The following is a 15,472-nucleotide window of genomic DNA, read 5'->3' on the forward strand; positions in this document are numbered from 1 at the left end:
TAGTGTGTAGGAAGAACTGACACGACTAGCTTATCTGCGAGCGCGCACGCGTGCGTGAGCTGACGTCACTGGCAATTCCAGCAACTGGGTGGAGCGACCCGGTAACTGCGGAGAGGAGAAATTACTGAACTTCACAGCAAGTTTCTCAGTTAAAACTAAAGCTGCGTGTTCCTGCAGAGCATGGGCGGCTCACATCTCAGCGTGTCTCACACGGAGGTAAATCATTTGTACCCTAATAACACTTAATATTTACTTAGAAATAAATTTAAAAAAAATCATAATTAACGTTTGATAGAATTTGAGACTGAATAAAATTCCGAGTGTCTGGTAATTCTGTACTGTTTACCGTTATCACAAAGCTGCTGCCTCCTATCTGGCAATACGCCTATTTTCGTTAATCACCAAATGACTTTACGCTCCACTGCACCCAAGAGGAAGTCTGAAACTGTCAGTCTGTCTGCAGTTGGGCTATTTATGCCAGATGTTGTATCTTTGATACGGATGTAGTTGCACCACATGTTGCAGCTACAGGTCACTGCGTGAACTCTTTCTGTAAGACCAACAGAGTGTTTGACTATGGCTTGTGACTGATTATTATTATTGTTGTTGTTATTTTGTATGTGAGTGTTCCTGATGAATTTGGGCTTTCCGCAGGCACTAGATGCCCTTGTCTAAATGTGATGGCCACACCTATAACAAGGTGGCTTCTGTCCATCTTGGTGACCAGTGTCTCTGCTGCTGCAGCAGGTAGGCCTGTTCAAAAGCGCTTGTGCACAAATACTCATAAAAAGTACTTGCAGCTGCATTCAAAAGGAAGTGTTGTCGCTGTGTACCCCACAACTTTAACAACCGTAATAACCACAACACTTTAACACCCCATTACACTAACCCACTTAAATGCCATGCTATCTGCAGTGCTGTTTTCTTTAGAGTCATGTTTACTGATTATTTGATTAATTCTGTACTTTGAGAGGTTTTGCTTTATCATAACCCCTAAATGATTTGTTTTTCCTGTTCTCTAATGCTTTTGGGAAAAAAAAACTCCCTTGCTATTATTATGATTTGTTTTATTTAGCTAAATTGTTAAACAATTGTAAAGCCTTTAAAAATATATAATGCTGCTTTCTTTGTTTAGTAATGCTTTGGTTAAAAAAAGTATTAAACTCAGGTGGATACAGCAATTTGTTGAAACATGTAAACATGCATGAAAGTAATATATTTATATTAATGTGTGTTTGGGATCATTGTCATGCTGATAAATCCAATCAGACGTTTTCCAGATATACAGTACTGTATGGTGGATTTATTGTACTTTTCTGTGTTCATAATTTCATCAACTTTGACAAGATCCCCAACACCACTGTCTGAAATACAGTCCCAAACCATGACAGAGCCTCCACCATGTTTTACTGATGACTGTAGACACTCACTGCTGTACCTCTGTCCTGACCTCCTCTATACATTTTAAAATTAGAGTCATCACCCCATCATTCCTACTGATTTTCAGTCCAGTTCTTGTTTAATTTGGCATTCCTCAGCCTTTCCTCCCCGTTTCACCCTTATTGAGAATTTTCAGCCATTCTTCCACTGAAACCATTTCTGATAATGCTTCAGTGAACAGTAGCTGAATCAGCGGAAGGGTCAGATGCATCTCTCAGGTCCTGTTTCAGGCCTTTGTTACATTTTTTCCTGTTTTTAAGGACGTGAGTTTCCAATAGTGTCCATCTGCTGTAGACAGCATTTTAGGCCTGACACTTGTTCTAGTTTCCTCAAATTTGTTTTAGGACACACTATGCCAAAATATGCCATGTTTTCAGCTAAAAGCTTTTTGGGAATCACCTTACAAAAATCCTATTTTATGCCTATCAAACTGTGTTATATTTGATATTTTTCTTATATTTAACTAAAGAAATACGAGCAAATGATCTGTTCATTAGACAGGCTGCTAGTAAAAAAGTGGCTAAATACAATAAAAAATGGGTTTTTGCTCTGGTGTGTGCTTTATGTAGGCACAACACTGGTTCATCCTTTGACTTTGATCCCTTTTCATGCTTGAATGATTCTTAGGTCAGTGTTAAGTGGACCTAAAAACAGTGTGTGGACATTCCTGAGTGAAAAAAGGAACAAACAACCAAAGAAAGAAACATGTTCCAAGGGAACTAGACCACTTTAAAAGATTACAAGACAGTCTGGCTCCTCGGATGCAACATACAAAGAAAAGAGGGTAGCTCAAGACTTTTGCACAGTACAAGGGAATGCAGACTAACCTAAGACCAGACCAAGTATGTTAAAGCTTAATTTTCACATTATTTTCCACTTTTTAACTAGGCACATGAACCTACTATCCATAAATGAATGAGTATTTTAGTTCTTAGTAAAGAACTGACCTGTACAATAACAGAAAATGTTAGCTGGGAGCTTTATGTGCATCATGTTTTCCTGAAGCCCAGCACACAGTTTTGATAACAAATGCGGGTCAAATCCCTTTAACTATTTATTTATTTGGTGGCCCATCTATCACACCTAACAGTCTTTCCTCATTGTTTGTGCTGTTTTTAAAGAGAAGTGGTCATAATTGACTAGACTACACTTGTTTTGGACCCAAACTGCTCATTTCCTGTTCTGCAATCTGCTTTTCTGCAGTTGTCTGCATATATTGAACGGGTTACTGCTAAAAGTGTAGAGGCTTACAAGAAACGTGTAAAGGTGGCAATCTTGCGATGAGTAAAATCAAAGGTATGCGTGTGTGTGCGCACAGATAGACGGATGCGCGCACATTTTTTTTCTTGTGGTTGAGAACAGTGTTAGATCTATTGCTTTCTCCCCCTTTTCTTCATCATCTCTCACTTCCTGTATCATTTTATAACAATTACAGTCACCTTTGCTAAAAGCCTTATCTTATACAGTCTTATTAAATGTTAATAAATGTGGAGAATATGGTTGAAACTGACGGTAAATCAGTCGTGTTCACTCTCATTTCTTCACTCATTACATGTGCCTGAGTTTGTGAGTCATTGTAGCCTGGCAGTCTGTCACACAGGGTCAGTTTGCTTTACTGTGATTCGTGGGGATACTACCAAATATAGTTTTACTGCAGATGTTTTGTCTCTTTCCTTTTTTTGTGTTTTGTTTCGTTAGTTCTTTTTTCCTAGGAAATGAGACAAAGGAGCTGATTTAAAACACATCTGGAGCTTTTTAACAGTAAAACTCTTATAAAAAGCTAAACTAGCTCCCACTAGCAAGACACAGAACCACATTAAACAGTGTCTGCCGTTACTCTACAAATACTCATGCTGTTAGTGTGTTTGGGTTTTAGCAGCAGTGAAGGGGACTGGTGTAGCAAGAGAGCCAGGTTTGACAGGACTGCCAGAAACTGACTAGAGAAGGGAGCTAAGGCTGGATTTTGGAGAAGGGAGAGTACATGGCAGGAACAGTGTGTGGTTTAAGTAATGTGGGATCTTGAAGTGGATGAGTGCAGGCTGATTAGATGGACAGCGAGGTGGGAACTTGTTGCAGTTTTTCATTCTGTACTTCATCTCTCCTCTGTCTTCCTGCACCATGTGAGCTGGGAGTTTTATATTCAGCGTGCTGCTGTGTTGCATGAGGGTAGGTTTTTGGTTGAGCAGCATTGAAAGGACAAGTTGTGGAACACATCTGGGAAAGATTTTGTGCATCATTGGCCGAATTTCCTGCACTTTGTTCGTATTTTTGCACACGTTTGATACTTTTCTACATCACTTGATGTTAAAAATACCTAGTTAAAGTAATGGAAAACACACAAATCAGGCACTAAGTGGACCTCACCCGCCACTTCATTAAGCACACCTTGCTAGTACTGGGTTGGACCAAAGTCTGCCTTTATTCTTCTCGCAAAGATTCAACAAGTTGCCAGAAACATTCCTCACACATTTTGTCCATATTGACACAATGGCTGCAGATTTGTCTGTCGCACATCCAGATTCAGATCTGGTGACTGTGGAGGTCATTTGAGTGCAGTGAACTCATTGTCATGTTCAGGAAACCGATCTGAGGTTTGTGATGTGGTGTTTTATTGTGCTGGAAGCAACCATCTGACTCTGGGTACACTGTAGTCATAAAGGGATGGACAGTAACAATACTCAGGTAGACTGGCCCAAAGACTGCCAAGAAAATTTTCCCCACATTATTACACTACCAGCAACCTGAACTGTTGATACAACCCTGCATGGATCCATGCTTTTGTTTTTTCTTTAAATGCCAAATTCTGACCCTGCCATCTGAATGTGGAAGCAGAAACTCCTCTATTACCCAATTCTGGTAAGCCTGTGTGAATTTTGACCTCAGTTTCCTGTTCTTAGATGACAGGCATGGCAGTTTAACAAACAGCCATACCAGCCCATCTGGCACCAACAGCCACATTAAAAGTCACTGCAATAACATTTCTCCTTCATGCTAATGCTCAGTTTGAACTTCAGAAGGTCATTTTATATGTGATGTGATGTTTGTGTTAACGTGAAGCATGTAACAGTTTAACTAATTAAGTGGCCTCTGAGTTTATACTAGAATATAATTGAAGCAGACTCCTAGACCTTTGTCATCTAGTACAGCGGTTCCAGACCCTCGGGCCACGGTCCATGAGTCATTTGGTACCGGGCCGTGAGAGGCTCGGGTGTGAAATTTATGGTTTCCAGAGTTTTTATTGGTTTTTAGCGTTATTTTTTTCATCGTTTTTACTGTTAACTCGGTTTCCCTGGGTCTTTTCCCGTGTGTTACGAATAAATCTTCTTTTTTTTTGGTACCAGTGCTGGTTTTATTTTGTTGTATTTATCTGCAACACCTTAAACGCCGGTCCGTGAAAATATTGTCAGACATAAACTGGTCCGTGGCACAAAAAAGGTTGGGGACCGCTGATCTAGTATTATCCCTGAGGGTTCAACATGGATACAAATGTATTTTATTTTCTATCGTCTTTAGTGTTTAGTTCAGATCCGCAGAAAATCAGAGTATAAAATGCTTAGATCACCCCTTCCTGTCAGTGATTAATTATGTTATTTAATGTTAGAAATATGTGTTTCAGCTCATATTCACCTCATGTTCAAGACTTTCTGTACATTCAGAACTTTTCACAAAGCCTGTAGTTACTTTTAGAAACCACCTGTTACAGAGTCTCAATAAAAATAATGCAACATTTCCTTATCAGTTAGCCAGCTAGCAACAATAATTCTAAACCTGGGGTTAAAAAGTGGATCATAATCCTTGTAAACATGACCCCTGTTTGGCAGCCCACAGTTGGCAGTCAGCTAAAGTAATCTGAAATGTAATGTAATGTTCTCCCTGCCTTGTTGGTATAAGCCCCCCACCCACCCCCTCACGGGTTCATGTGGAATAAGTGTGGCTTTACCCTTCCTACACCTTCCCGCAGTTCACCCAGACCTGCCCAGTGTGGGACTACTCGGGCCTGTCTGCTGGGACAGACAGGCCCCAGTGTGGGACTACTCGGGCCTGTCTGCTGGGACAGACAGGCCCGAGTAGCCTGGGACTAATTCTTTTAGCATCTTTAGTGTAGTGGTTAACACGTTTGCTTGGCAAGCAAAAGGTTAACAGTTCAAGTCCAGCCGAAGACACAGATCCATTTGGTGCGTGAGGACTCTGCCAACCCAAAACATTAGGAACTACGTGCTATGGCGAGAAAGTCGCTGAAAGCAGCGTGAATTTAAAAAAAAAAAAAAAATACTGACACCGAACCTTCTCTTCATTTTACTTTCTGGCTCCTCCATGGGCTGTGTGTGCACAACATAGACATTCACTAAAGATTTCATGTATAAACTGTACAAACTCATACCTGATATTGTTTTTTTAATAAAAAAAAGACCCACTGTTGGAAAACAGACCTGCCTTTGTCTGAGGTTTATAGGAGTAATCCCTCTGCTTCTTTCATTGGGGCGATGTGTTCCCTGAGTGCCCCATGAACTCTACACCTGTGCCTTGAAAGATCGTCTGCCCACGTCCCCCCTACTTTGTTTTGACAGATTTGGGAGGGTGTGGAATCATGGTTCAGCGGATGGGCGTAGGCTAATAATGCAGCAGCTGTCTTTAATGGAAAGCGGAACTTCAAATCATAATCTAATGCAAACTAGACAGCTGTCAGAAAAACCATGTATTTAGTTTATTACAGAGACACTTTCTAAATCATATATCTGCAGGTGTGTGGGCTTGATTTCACTGTAAAATGACTGTATATGAGTGAGCATGCCTTTTTCTCATCACCTTTACTTGCATCTTGGCTTGATGGAGCACGAGAGGAAGACGTAGAGAAAGGAATTCAGGGTGTACAAACTAAGAACTATTTTTATTGAGCAAGAGAGAAACATGAGGAAAAGGAATATGGAAAAGGAAGGAATGAGGAAAAGGAAGAGGAAAGACAGAGGAAACAGTAGGAGTGAGGAAGCATTAATGGGAGGAAGAGAACAGTGAGAGGTTTGCCCTGTTTGGACTTCTCCTCTTTGGAGCTCAAAGGAGGGATATCCTCCTGCCTATCTCTCATGGGCAATAACAAAAGCATCCTAAACACACAAAGGGAAGCGGGTGAAACAAAAAAGGAGATATGAACTCACGTGAAACATAAAACATATTGAAAGTGGGTCTGAAAATAAAACAGGAAGAAAAACTACAAACAAAACCCAGATCGGTAACGGTGACTTGTGTTTGTCCTTTGTGTTTTTTCAGATCCGCCAGCTCCTCCCTCTCATCTTGAGTGCTTTAGACCATGTGACGAGACAAACTGCCATGTGGACATACAGTGCACCTGGGATCCAAAGTCAGACCCTAAGATCCCCACTAACTACACCCTGCACTGGAAGCCAACTAATAACCAGTAAATAAAAAACATTTTTTTACAGCTGTAAACAATAAGAAATGCCCCTCTCTGAATTTGTCTTGCACTTCGCCCGGTGTCGTGGCTCGTCTGGTCTTTTCTTTCAGCACCGGCCATGTGAAAGGTGGGACCAGTTTAGACGGTCGCATTCCTCGAGAGGACTTCTCCGGTGGAGAAGAACTTTGTGTTTGGGTCGAGGCCGTTAACCAGAATGGCTCCAACAAATCTCAGGCGGTCGTCTTTAACGTCGAAGAAATCAGTGAGTCAGTCCCACGAATACAAACGCCACCACAAACAACAGTAATAATAATCAGTTCCTAATACCGCAGCGGAAAAATGCTGATGTTTTGATGTTTATCTTCAAATGATTGATTTTCATTTAAGTAATATGAAGATGAAACTTGTTTTTTTTTCACCGCTAGCCAAGCCACTCCCACCTAAAGACATTACAGCCGAACAGGAACCATTGGAGTTTATGTGGAGCACTTCCTGCATAGAGTCTTCTCAATCCTGTGAAATTCGATATCGGACTAAGGGACAAACAGACTGGCCAAAGGTGTAGTTCGTTTAGGGGTTTTCTTCCCCATTAACAAATTAATACATGAAATAAAGTCCTTAAAAAAAGCTTATTAGGCAAGTTAAACTGTATAGTTTGAGAGACAAAAGTGTCATCCAGTGAAATTATGCTCAAGCTTGTCTTTTTTCCTCTTGCGCAGTTTGAGAATGAAACACATGGCAGCTACGCAGTGGAGGAACCGGACCCTTTTACGGTTTATGAATTCCAAGTTCGTTGTGCCTGTGGTGGAAGATTAATGAGCGACTGGAGTAAGATCCATAGCTTTAGGAGTGCAGAGTCAGGTGAGAGTCCTCATTTGGAGTAATAATAATGATAATAATAATAATAATAATAACTTAGATTTTTATGGCACCTTTAGTGGAACCTAAGAAATGTCACGAGGATTGCATCACTTTCCCAAGTTTAGCATTTAAGAACAATTCAAAAAAGTTCATGTTTCTCTGGGTTTTTTGTTTTTTTGTCAAAAAAAATCTCTTTAACAGTCTTTCACATATTACATCAGAATTGGGAAGCCACTTGAATTGTAGCTGATTACTGTAGCTTATCACAACAACATGTCTTTCTTGCAGGTTAGGTAAAACGTGTTCATTGGGGAGTTTTACCTTAAACTGTAATTGTTCTCTTAGATGTTTTAGTGGCATGTCTTTTGTGCAGCTAGAAGGAAAATGTTCTGAGGTCGCCTTATCTCCCTGGCTTTGTTTCCTTCTTGCAATGCCACGCAGACCCTGTTGGAGAAGTGGATTTATGGAGGGACTGCGGTATTTCCCCTATAAGCTCTGACTGTTTTCTGACTTGGAAGGTAGGCTGAGAACTAACTCGCTCACTCTGTCTCACCATGAGCCAACTCATCCCTCACTCTCCTCGCCTTTTCTCCATTCCCTCCAGAGTCTCTCTGATTCTCAGGCGCGTGGATTCATTCATGGATATAACCTCACAATTTTCTACAGCAACGGGTCTGAATTGCAGATGTCCACGGCCGAGCCAAACAGGCAGTACGTGCACGAAATTGTGGAGCAGTTGTGCAGCAACGGTACCACGAAATGGTTCCTCAACGCCACTCTGAAGGATGTGTCATCAGTCAGCATATTTGCCTACAGTTCTCAAGGTGCCACAGATCAGTCGTTTCTGACTATATCAACAACAGGTAAGAGACTGTGCAGACTTTCATAAAAACTACAGGAAGCTTTGAAGCCCCTAGTGGCATCTAACCATCTCCGATAGTGGATACATTTAACCTTAAGCACTGGTCTCTTGCTAAGGTAAAGAAGAAAATGCTGTAAAAGTTGGCCTCGAGATGAATAAAGAGAACCTCACAGTGTCCTGGGGCCCACCGTCTGACGTCTCCGAGCTAAAAGAATACGTGGTGCAATATAAACAGGCAGGATCTCCACCTGGCCGAGAGTTTGACTGGATAAGAGTGAACAAAAGCCAGAACGAAACATTTTTTAAAGGTCTGTAATGTGTCAAACCTCATTAATTAAAAGAGTTGTTGTTGTTATGATAACTATTGATTGCATTTTGAACTTGAGTGAATTCTTGAACGTCCCTGTTGTGTGTTGTATGTCTCCACCTACAGGTCAGTTTCAGGAGCACAAAGCATACCAAGTGTCGGTGTTCAAGGTATTGAACAGCAATGAAGTCCTCCATCTCTCCTCAGAGATTGGATATTCTCATCAGAAAGGTGGCGCTCTCTGCTTTGTTCCTTTGATGGTTTCAGGCCATTGTAGCCTCTTTTCTGTCATCATAATAATTTTTTCTTTTATCGTAATCAGTTCTGTTAGCAGTGCCGTCATTTAAGGTGGAAACTCTCCTTGAGACTGAGGTGACTCTTCACTGGAAGCCCATTCCTCTCTCCGAGCAGACTGCCCGGATCTGGTGCTACGAAATTGGATACAAATGGTTGGATACGCAAAAAGGTACATAGCAGCAAACTATGTTACAGTTCAGTTATTTCTGGCTGATTTTTACAAAGCTAACTGTTCATAGTTAGTAAAGTAGATAACATGCATACTTAAAATATAAAGCACATTACATATGAAGGGAAAAAAGACAGAAAACAGGATAAAGATTTTTCTGGGTTGTATTTATCAAACATCTCAGAATTAATCCTATATAGCATAATATACGCTTTGTGTTTTAAATGTGTTTCCAATGTATTATTTCTGCCTTAAGCTCAGGTCTTGTACCAGAGGTCTGGGATTTTGAGGGCTCCGCACAGTATCTTAACTCTTCCCAGGACATTCCCCGAATCTGCTAAGGCCACTCTCTCAGATTACACCCCCTAACGGTCCCATCAACCACTGGGTCCACTCTGGACTTCCACGCCTATTCCTACATAGCGGTCGTCTTGTGCTCCTTTTCTTTTTTCTAGCATTGCTGTCAGCTGGGATCACCTCATCTATCACAGCTGCAGTCCCCTGATGATCAACCACCACAGTGTCTGGTTGGTTGGCCAACAGCTGTTGCTCTCTGGGAGTCCCACAAGACCTTAGCCCTGTTGTGCCACTTTCAGAGGTGTGTCCCATTGGGGCGTGTGGACTAATACTTACGTGGCCCAGATGTGCCTCCACTGTATGCCAGCCACTTGGATTGTGCTTCTGACTGTACATTGTCTTACGGTATGAACGATAGGTTCAATTGACACGTACCATACTCGAGAAGGACTTCCCTCCATCCCCTCTCCCCTGCAGGCTTGCGCTCACATTGCGCTTAACTGTCTGGGATAATTCACTTACGTTTCCTTTAGCGTCACAAATACTTTTTTAGTCTTACATAAAGCTTTTGCAGAACCCAAGGAGTTCATGATTCTGTGCATTTTGTGGCTGAACTGAGTGAGAGGTGACACTCTGCTCTCTCACATACTACTACTGAACCCAGTGATTTTTATGGGGGCGGGTGTGCGGTGCAGATAGGAATGCTACTAGATTTGCACTGTGCTCAAGTCCAGATGAACTGTGTCCCAGCCCACCTTTTCAAGCAAACAAAGGCAACTTACCGCTACCTCACTCCTTTTCTGCCATAGTTGTAAGAACTGTCACAAGCCCAACTTTATTGACACCTGCAGCATGAACGCATGACAGGAATGTGCAATGGTCTGTAGTGTTGGACCTTTGATTTTGTGTTTTTTGGAATATAAACTCTGGTCTAATAATTAGCATTTTCAGTTTTTGATTATAGTTTAGAGCTCTTAGTTTACTTTCAGTGTTTTTCTTTATTTTTGTAACCATAGTAGCCTAATGTCTTTGTGCTTTAGTCATTTCATCATAGGTGATGACTATATACTACTATATAGTAGTATAATCCTACTAATTTGATCTGTCTGACATACATGCATTATTAATGATTAACACCCGATTAGTGATTTCCTGCTCTGACATATTTGATACATAAAGACTCAATAACTTTGATTACACACGTAACCTCACTCCAGACATTTTCTCTCTTTCAGTGTTCAATGTAAGTGCGTCCAATGATCATCAGACCTTCACGCTCCATGATCTCAGTCCCGGCAACTATGAGGTGTGGATGAGAGCCATTACTGATTTTGGACATGAAGCGAATGCCACTGAAACATTCAAATTAAACCACCAGCAAGATATTGGTATGACGTTATGTTTTAAATTGTTGTTGGTTTTTCTTTATTTTTCTTGCTGGATCTAATTAACTTGGGGTGTAATGGATTGTGGAGTGTTATAAGATATGAACTATTTATTATTTCTCTAACAATGATCACTTCTCCCTCTTTTTTCAGGGTTATTGATACCAGTTCTGTCTGTAGTTGCGCTCTGTGTGTGTATTGGTTGTATTTTATTCAGGTGAGACGATCATCTTAAACTTATCTCTCACATTTTTTCTATCCATATTTGAAGCACATCACAATTGTGTTACGTACTGTTAACAAATACTTTTCTATTCTGAATAAATGTTGAATAACATGAGAAATATAGTAAAAAAAATCACTGTATGCCAACAACAAGGACACAAGACATGTTAAATTCAGACTCTCTCCAGTTTTGTCTTTATGAACATAGTTACTTATACCTTTTTATGAGGTGATCTCCCAGTCTAACATATTTGCTGTTTACTGTTTTGTCTCTGGCAGCGTCTGTCCAGGACCAATCAAAGCATGTCCACTGATATCTTCGTGCGTCAGTGAGAAAGTGCCTGATCCCCGCAACAGTCACATCTTTAAACAGATGAAGCATCAGGTTAGACTGAATGAAGCGTAATTGTGAGGTTTCTATAGACTCCTAAAAGTCTTAATTTTTTTTAATGAATTTGTTATAGTAAAAGCCTTAAGTTAGGTAAAAAAACAACTTTAATAATTGTTTCAAAAGTCCTTTAAAAACACTTTTTGATATTGTAAGTAATTAAGAAAATGGCTCTTTATAGATCTGTATTACAGAAACAACAGCAGTCATTCTGTGATGTGAAAAAGAAAGTTGTCATAGGACTGTATCCAATCCTGTGGAAAACTAAGTAGACATCTTCATTCAGCAGCTTGTAGAGCCACGTTTAGCAACAACTTAAAGTGTTTCCTGTATGACTATCAGTATCTCACAGTGTTGTGGGGGAATTTTGACCCACACTTCTTTACAACGTTGCTTCAGTTGGCTGAGGTTTGTGGGATTTTTTTTTACACGCAGATCTCTTAAGTTCCCACCAAAGCATTTCAATCAGGTTTAGCCACTGCAACATGCTGAGTCTTTCCTTTTTTAGCCATTCGGTTGCAGATTTGCTGCTCTGCTTAGAATCATTGCCCTGTTGCATGACCCAGTTTGGAGCATAATTTGCTATACAGAGGAGCTCATGGTGTCCTGGTCTGGCTCCAAAACAATCCCAAGGATACTAATGACAAAAAAATGAGCTAAATCAAGACCAATACCAGTTAATGCATACAGGTCGCTGATATATAAACTCGGCTCAATGATAATCAAGAAATTGTTTTTTTGTTTTTTCTGTCTCTCTGTAGTTTAATGATCCTTTGGGGTGGATATGCATTCCCGTCTGTGAGCCACAGCCCATGATCTCTGTGCTGGAAGTTGTAAAAATAAAGTCCCCAAATTTAGACCCTGATGGATTAACAGGACCACTGACGGGAGACAAGTTTTCACAAGATGATCAGAGGGAGGATGCTGTCCCAGAGGAGAGTGGAAGGTTGGACCGCAGATATGGAAAAGAGCCCTACAGCAAAATGGTTGATTCCGATGAGGAAACGAGTGGCAGCTCGTCAGAGGAAGAACAGTTCACATCTGGTTACGAGCAACACTTCATGCCCTCTCCTTTAGAAGTAAGTTTTATTAAAGCCTCACACCTGATCAGGGACATTATTCTCATTTTTTTCTTTCTTTGTTGCTATTTATTGACTTTATTTAAAAAGGGAAAATATACAAATAGTAAAGTAATACTATTTTACCTCAGACATACAGCTAGGCGCTGCTCCAGGTCAGTCAGCTCACTGAAATTATTTCTTTGCGTCCTCGGATGTGCTCCCAACTCTGCCAGCAAGAGCTCAAACTGACCCGCTGACATCCTGGAATATGTACAAAAGCAGCTGTGACACAGCTTCAAGTCCTGGATTAAACCATGAAATTCTCTCTGCTGCTCCCTTCTCGTGAGAATTGGATGGAACCAGGATCTCAGTTTCTTGCTTTTCTAGTTTAGAAACATCCGGACCAGCTCATCATTGCTTGATGTCGACTTCATTTTTTTCACTGTGTGCTTTTTGAGGGCAGATTTTCTGCCAAAATGCATCACTTTTGGTGTTTGTATACATTAGACGACAAGTTCAGATCACAAAAGTTCAGAATTTCATATGCTTGGTTTGTAATGGCCTGTAGTCTCCAACTCTGTCATGATTTGCAGCTTTTGCATTGGTATATGACCATATCATGTTGAGTTTTTGTTTTTTTATTCCACTATGATGTCACAATTCTGCCAGTCTTATATACACTTTGCAACTAAAGGCGCTCTTATTTATTCAAATCCTTTTTTCTCTCTCTCTCTCTCTGTAGTTTAATGAGTCCTTGGACTTTATCTGCATTCCCGTCAGTGAGACACAGCCCAAGAACTCTGAGGGATTAATAGGGCCAGTGGCGGGAGATGAGTGCTCAGAGATGGAGAGCCAAGATGATCAGAGGGAGGGTGGAAGAGAGGTGTACAACAAAATGGATGATTTCTATGAGGAGACAGGGGATTTCTGTAGTTCATCAGAGGAAGAACAGTTCACATCCGGCTATGAGAAACACTTCATGCCCTCTCCTTTGGAAGTACTTTAACATTGGCTATATCTCCACACCTCATCTGGCACATTGTTTGTTTGTTCGTTCAATATACGATTGTTTAAGATGAGAAACCTCTGGACAGCCTTTTTCTTGAGATGCCTGCAGAGCATTTGTGTCACTGGAAAGATTTGTCTGCTGAAGTTGATTTTATGTCTCTCTCTGTCACAATTTTCAGCTTTTTGCATTAGTTGTTTCATCATATCATGTTTATTGTTTGTTTTTAGGCTACTTTTTCTATTTCAGTTAAAGTCGACTCGCTCTGCATCCCACATTTTGCCCTGCGTTGAGCCTGACTATGACAACACCAACAGCAATATTTTTAAGAGTCGAAACATTTGCAGGATGTGCAGTAGTTTGTGATTTATTTCGAATCTGCACATTAACCCTAATTAAAGTGCATAGAGTGACAAATTATACTGACATCACCTGCTAAAACACTTTATGGTATTATAAAGTATCTCAGGAAACTCAATAAAAATAAAAGTTATGTGTACAATTATAAAACTGTGTTGTTAAATGCAGCTTTAAACTGATTTTTTTTTTTCACATAAAGCGTCTTTAGGTAACACTGGATCTAATTTGATCATATCTATGACCTATATGAAGTCACTGGAAATTGAGTCTGAATTTGTAGCTATTTACTCACACACATGCTCTGTAAATGCCATCCATCCACTCTATTCCACTTATCCAATCTGTGGTCGTGGGGTAAATGCCAATCCTTTGAATTTGATTTTAAAATGATTTTGACTGTGTTGGAAATATTAACATCCTTCTTAGTTTTTTACATTGTTGCACAATATACTTTATATTTTGATAAATAAAATGTCTGTCAAATACATGTACAGCCGTCACATTTAATTTAAATGACTAATATTGACTGTTTAAGCAACACCATGCTGGAGGAATATGGTTTAACACACAGTTCAAATGTAATGATTAGAGATTACACTTAATGACAAAACCCACAAGGCCATAATTGTAACACATAGATAGATAGATAGATAGATAGATAGATAGATAGATAGATAGATAGATAGATAGATAGATAGAATAATAAAAGTATATTTTGGATTATGATTGCAATTTTAAGATCAGATTTGGGTGGAGATGATGATCAGGGATGTTTCAGGGATGTTTTATGACAGAAGGATAGCAGCAAGAGTGAAAGAGAAGGTTTACAAGATGGTAGTAACCTGCTATCATGTATGGTTTAGAGATGGTAACAACAACAAAAAGATAGGAAGCAGAAGTGAAGATGGACAGGATTAGAGGGACAGCTCTGGAGACAAAGTTAGAGGCACAAGGCTAAGATTTTTTTTGGACATGTACAGAGGAAGGATAGTGTTGAACATGGATCTGCCAAAGAAGGAGACCACAGAAAAGATTTGTGAATGTAGTGACGGAGGAAATGCAGAGGGTTGGTGTGACAGGGGAGCTTAGAATACAGTGAGATGGTGGCAGATGTTCTGCTGTGACCCCTGACCCCTAAAGGAAAGAAAAAAAAACGAACTTCTGTGCAATTAACTACATTTATTTCTACAGTTAACTCCTAATTAATGCACAATCCATCTTTTAGGTCGTTTTTAATTTCATTTTTAGTTTAAAAATTTGTATGTATACAAAGTTTATTTAAAAAAACATGCTTATTTTTTGTTTGCGGCAGTATTTACTGTATAGTAGTATATATTGCTATTGTATTTTTATAATAATGTATTTTTTTAATTTATTTTTAACCAAATATGGATAGTAAAACCA

General features: G+C 40.0%; 1 protein-coding gene across 1 annotated transcript; it reads left to right on the forward strand.

Moving 5' to 3' along the window:
• The first annotated feature begins 60 nt into the window (after positions 1 to 60).
• il12rb2l (interleukin 12 receptor, beta 2a, like) lies at positions 61 to 14,555 on the forward strand. The gene is made up of 16 exons (XM_031733993.2): positions 61 to 216; positions 655 to 747; positions 6,706 to 6,853; positions 6,961 to 7,112; positions 7,276 to 7,409; positions 7,570 to 7,711; positions 8,153 to 8,229; positions 8,316 to 8,574; positions 8,690 to 8,881; positions 9,007 to 9,111; positions 9,203 to 9,346; positions 10,879 to 11,031; positions 11,182 to 11,245; positions 11,533 to 11,638; positions 12,403 to 12,720; positions 13,445 to 14,555. Exons 2-16 carry the CDS (start codon positions 681 to 683, stop codon positions 13,706 to 13,708), a joined length of 2,325 nt encoding a protein of 774 aa, XP_031589853.1. The 5' UTR covers positions 61 to 216; positions 655 to 680; the 3' UTR covers positions 13,709 to 14,555.
• The last annotated feature ends 917 nt before the right edge of the window (positions 14,556 to 15,472 follow it).

The sequence above is a fragment of the Oreochromis aureus genome, linkage group 4, assembly GCF_013358895.1.
Source record: "Oreochromis aureus strain Israel breed Guangdong linkage group 4, ZZ_aureus, whole genome shotgun sequence".
In the NCBI taxonomy this organism is placed as follows: Eukaryota; Metazoa; Chordata; class Actinopteri; order Cichliformes; family Cichlidae; genus Oreochromis; species Oreochromis aureus.

Excerpts from the sequence above, each read along its gene's own strand:
- il12rb2l (XM_031733993.2), top strand. The coding sequence starts at position 681 with ATGGCCACACCTATAACAAGGTGGCTTCTGTCCATCTTGGTGACCAGT. Across the intron at positions 6,854-6,960 it reads TGGAAGCCAACTAATAACCA|CACCGGCCATGTGAAAGGTG; the intron begins GTAAATAAAAAA and ends CTTTTCTTTCAG. Across the intron at positions 8,882-9,006 it reads GAACGAAACATTTTTTAAAG|GTCAGTTTCAGGAGCACAAA; the intron begins GTCTGTAATGTG and ends CTCCACCTACAG.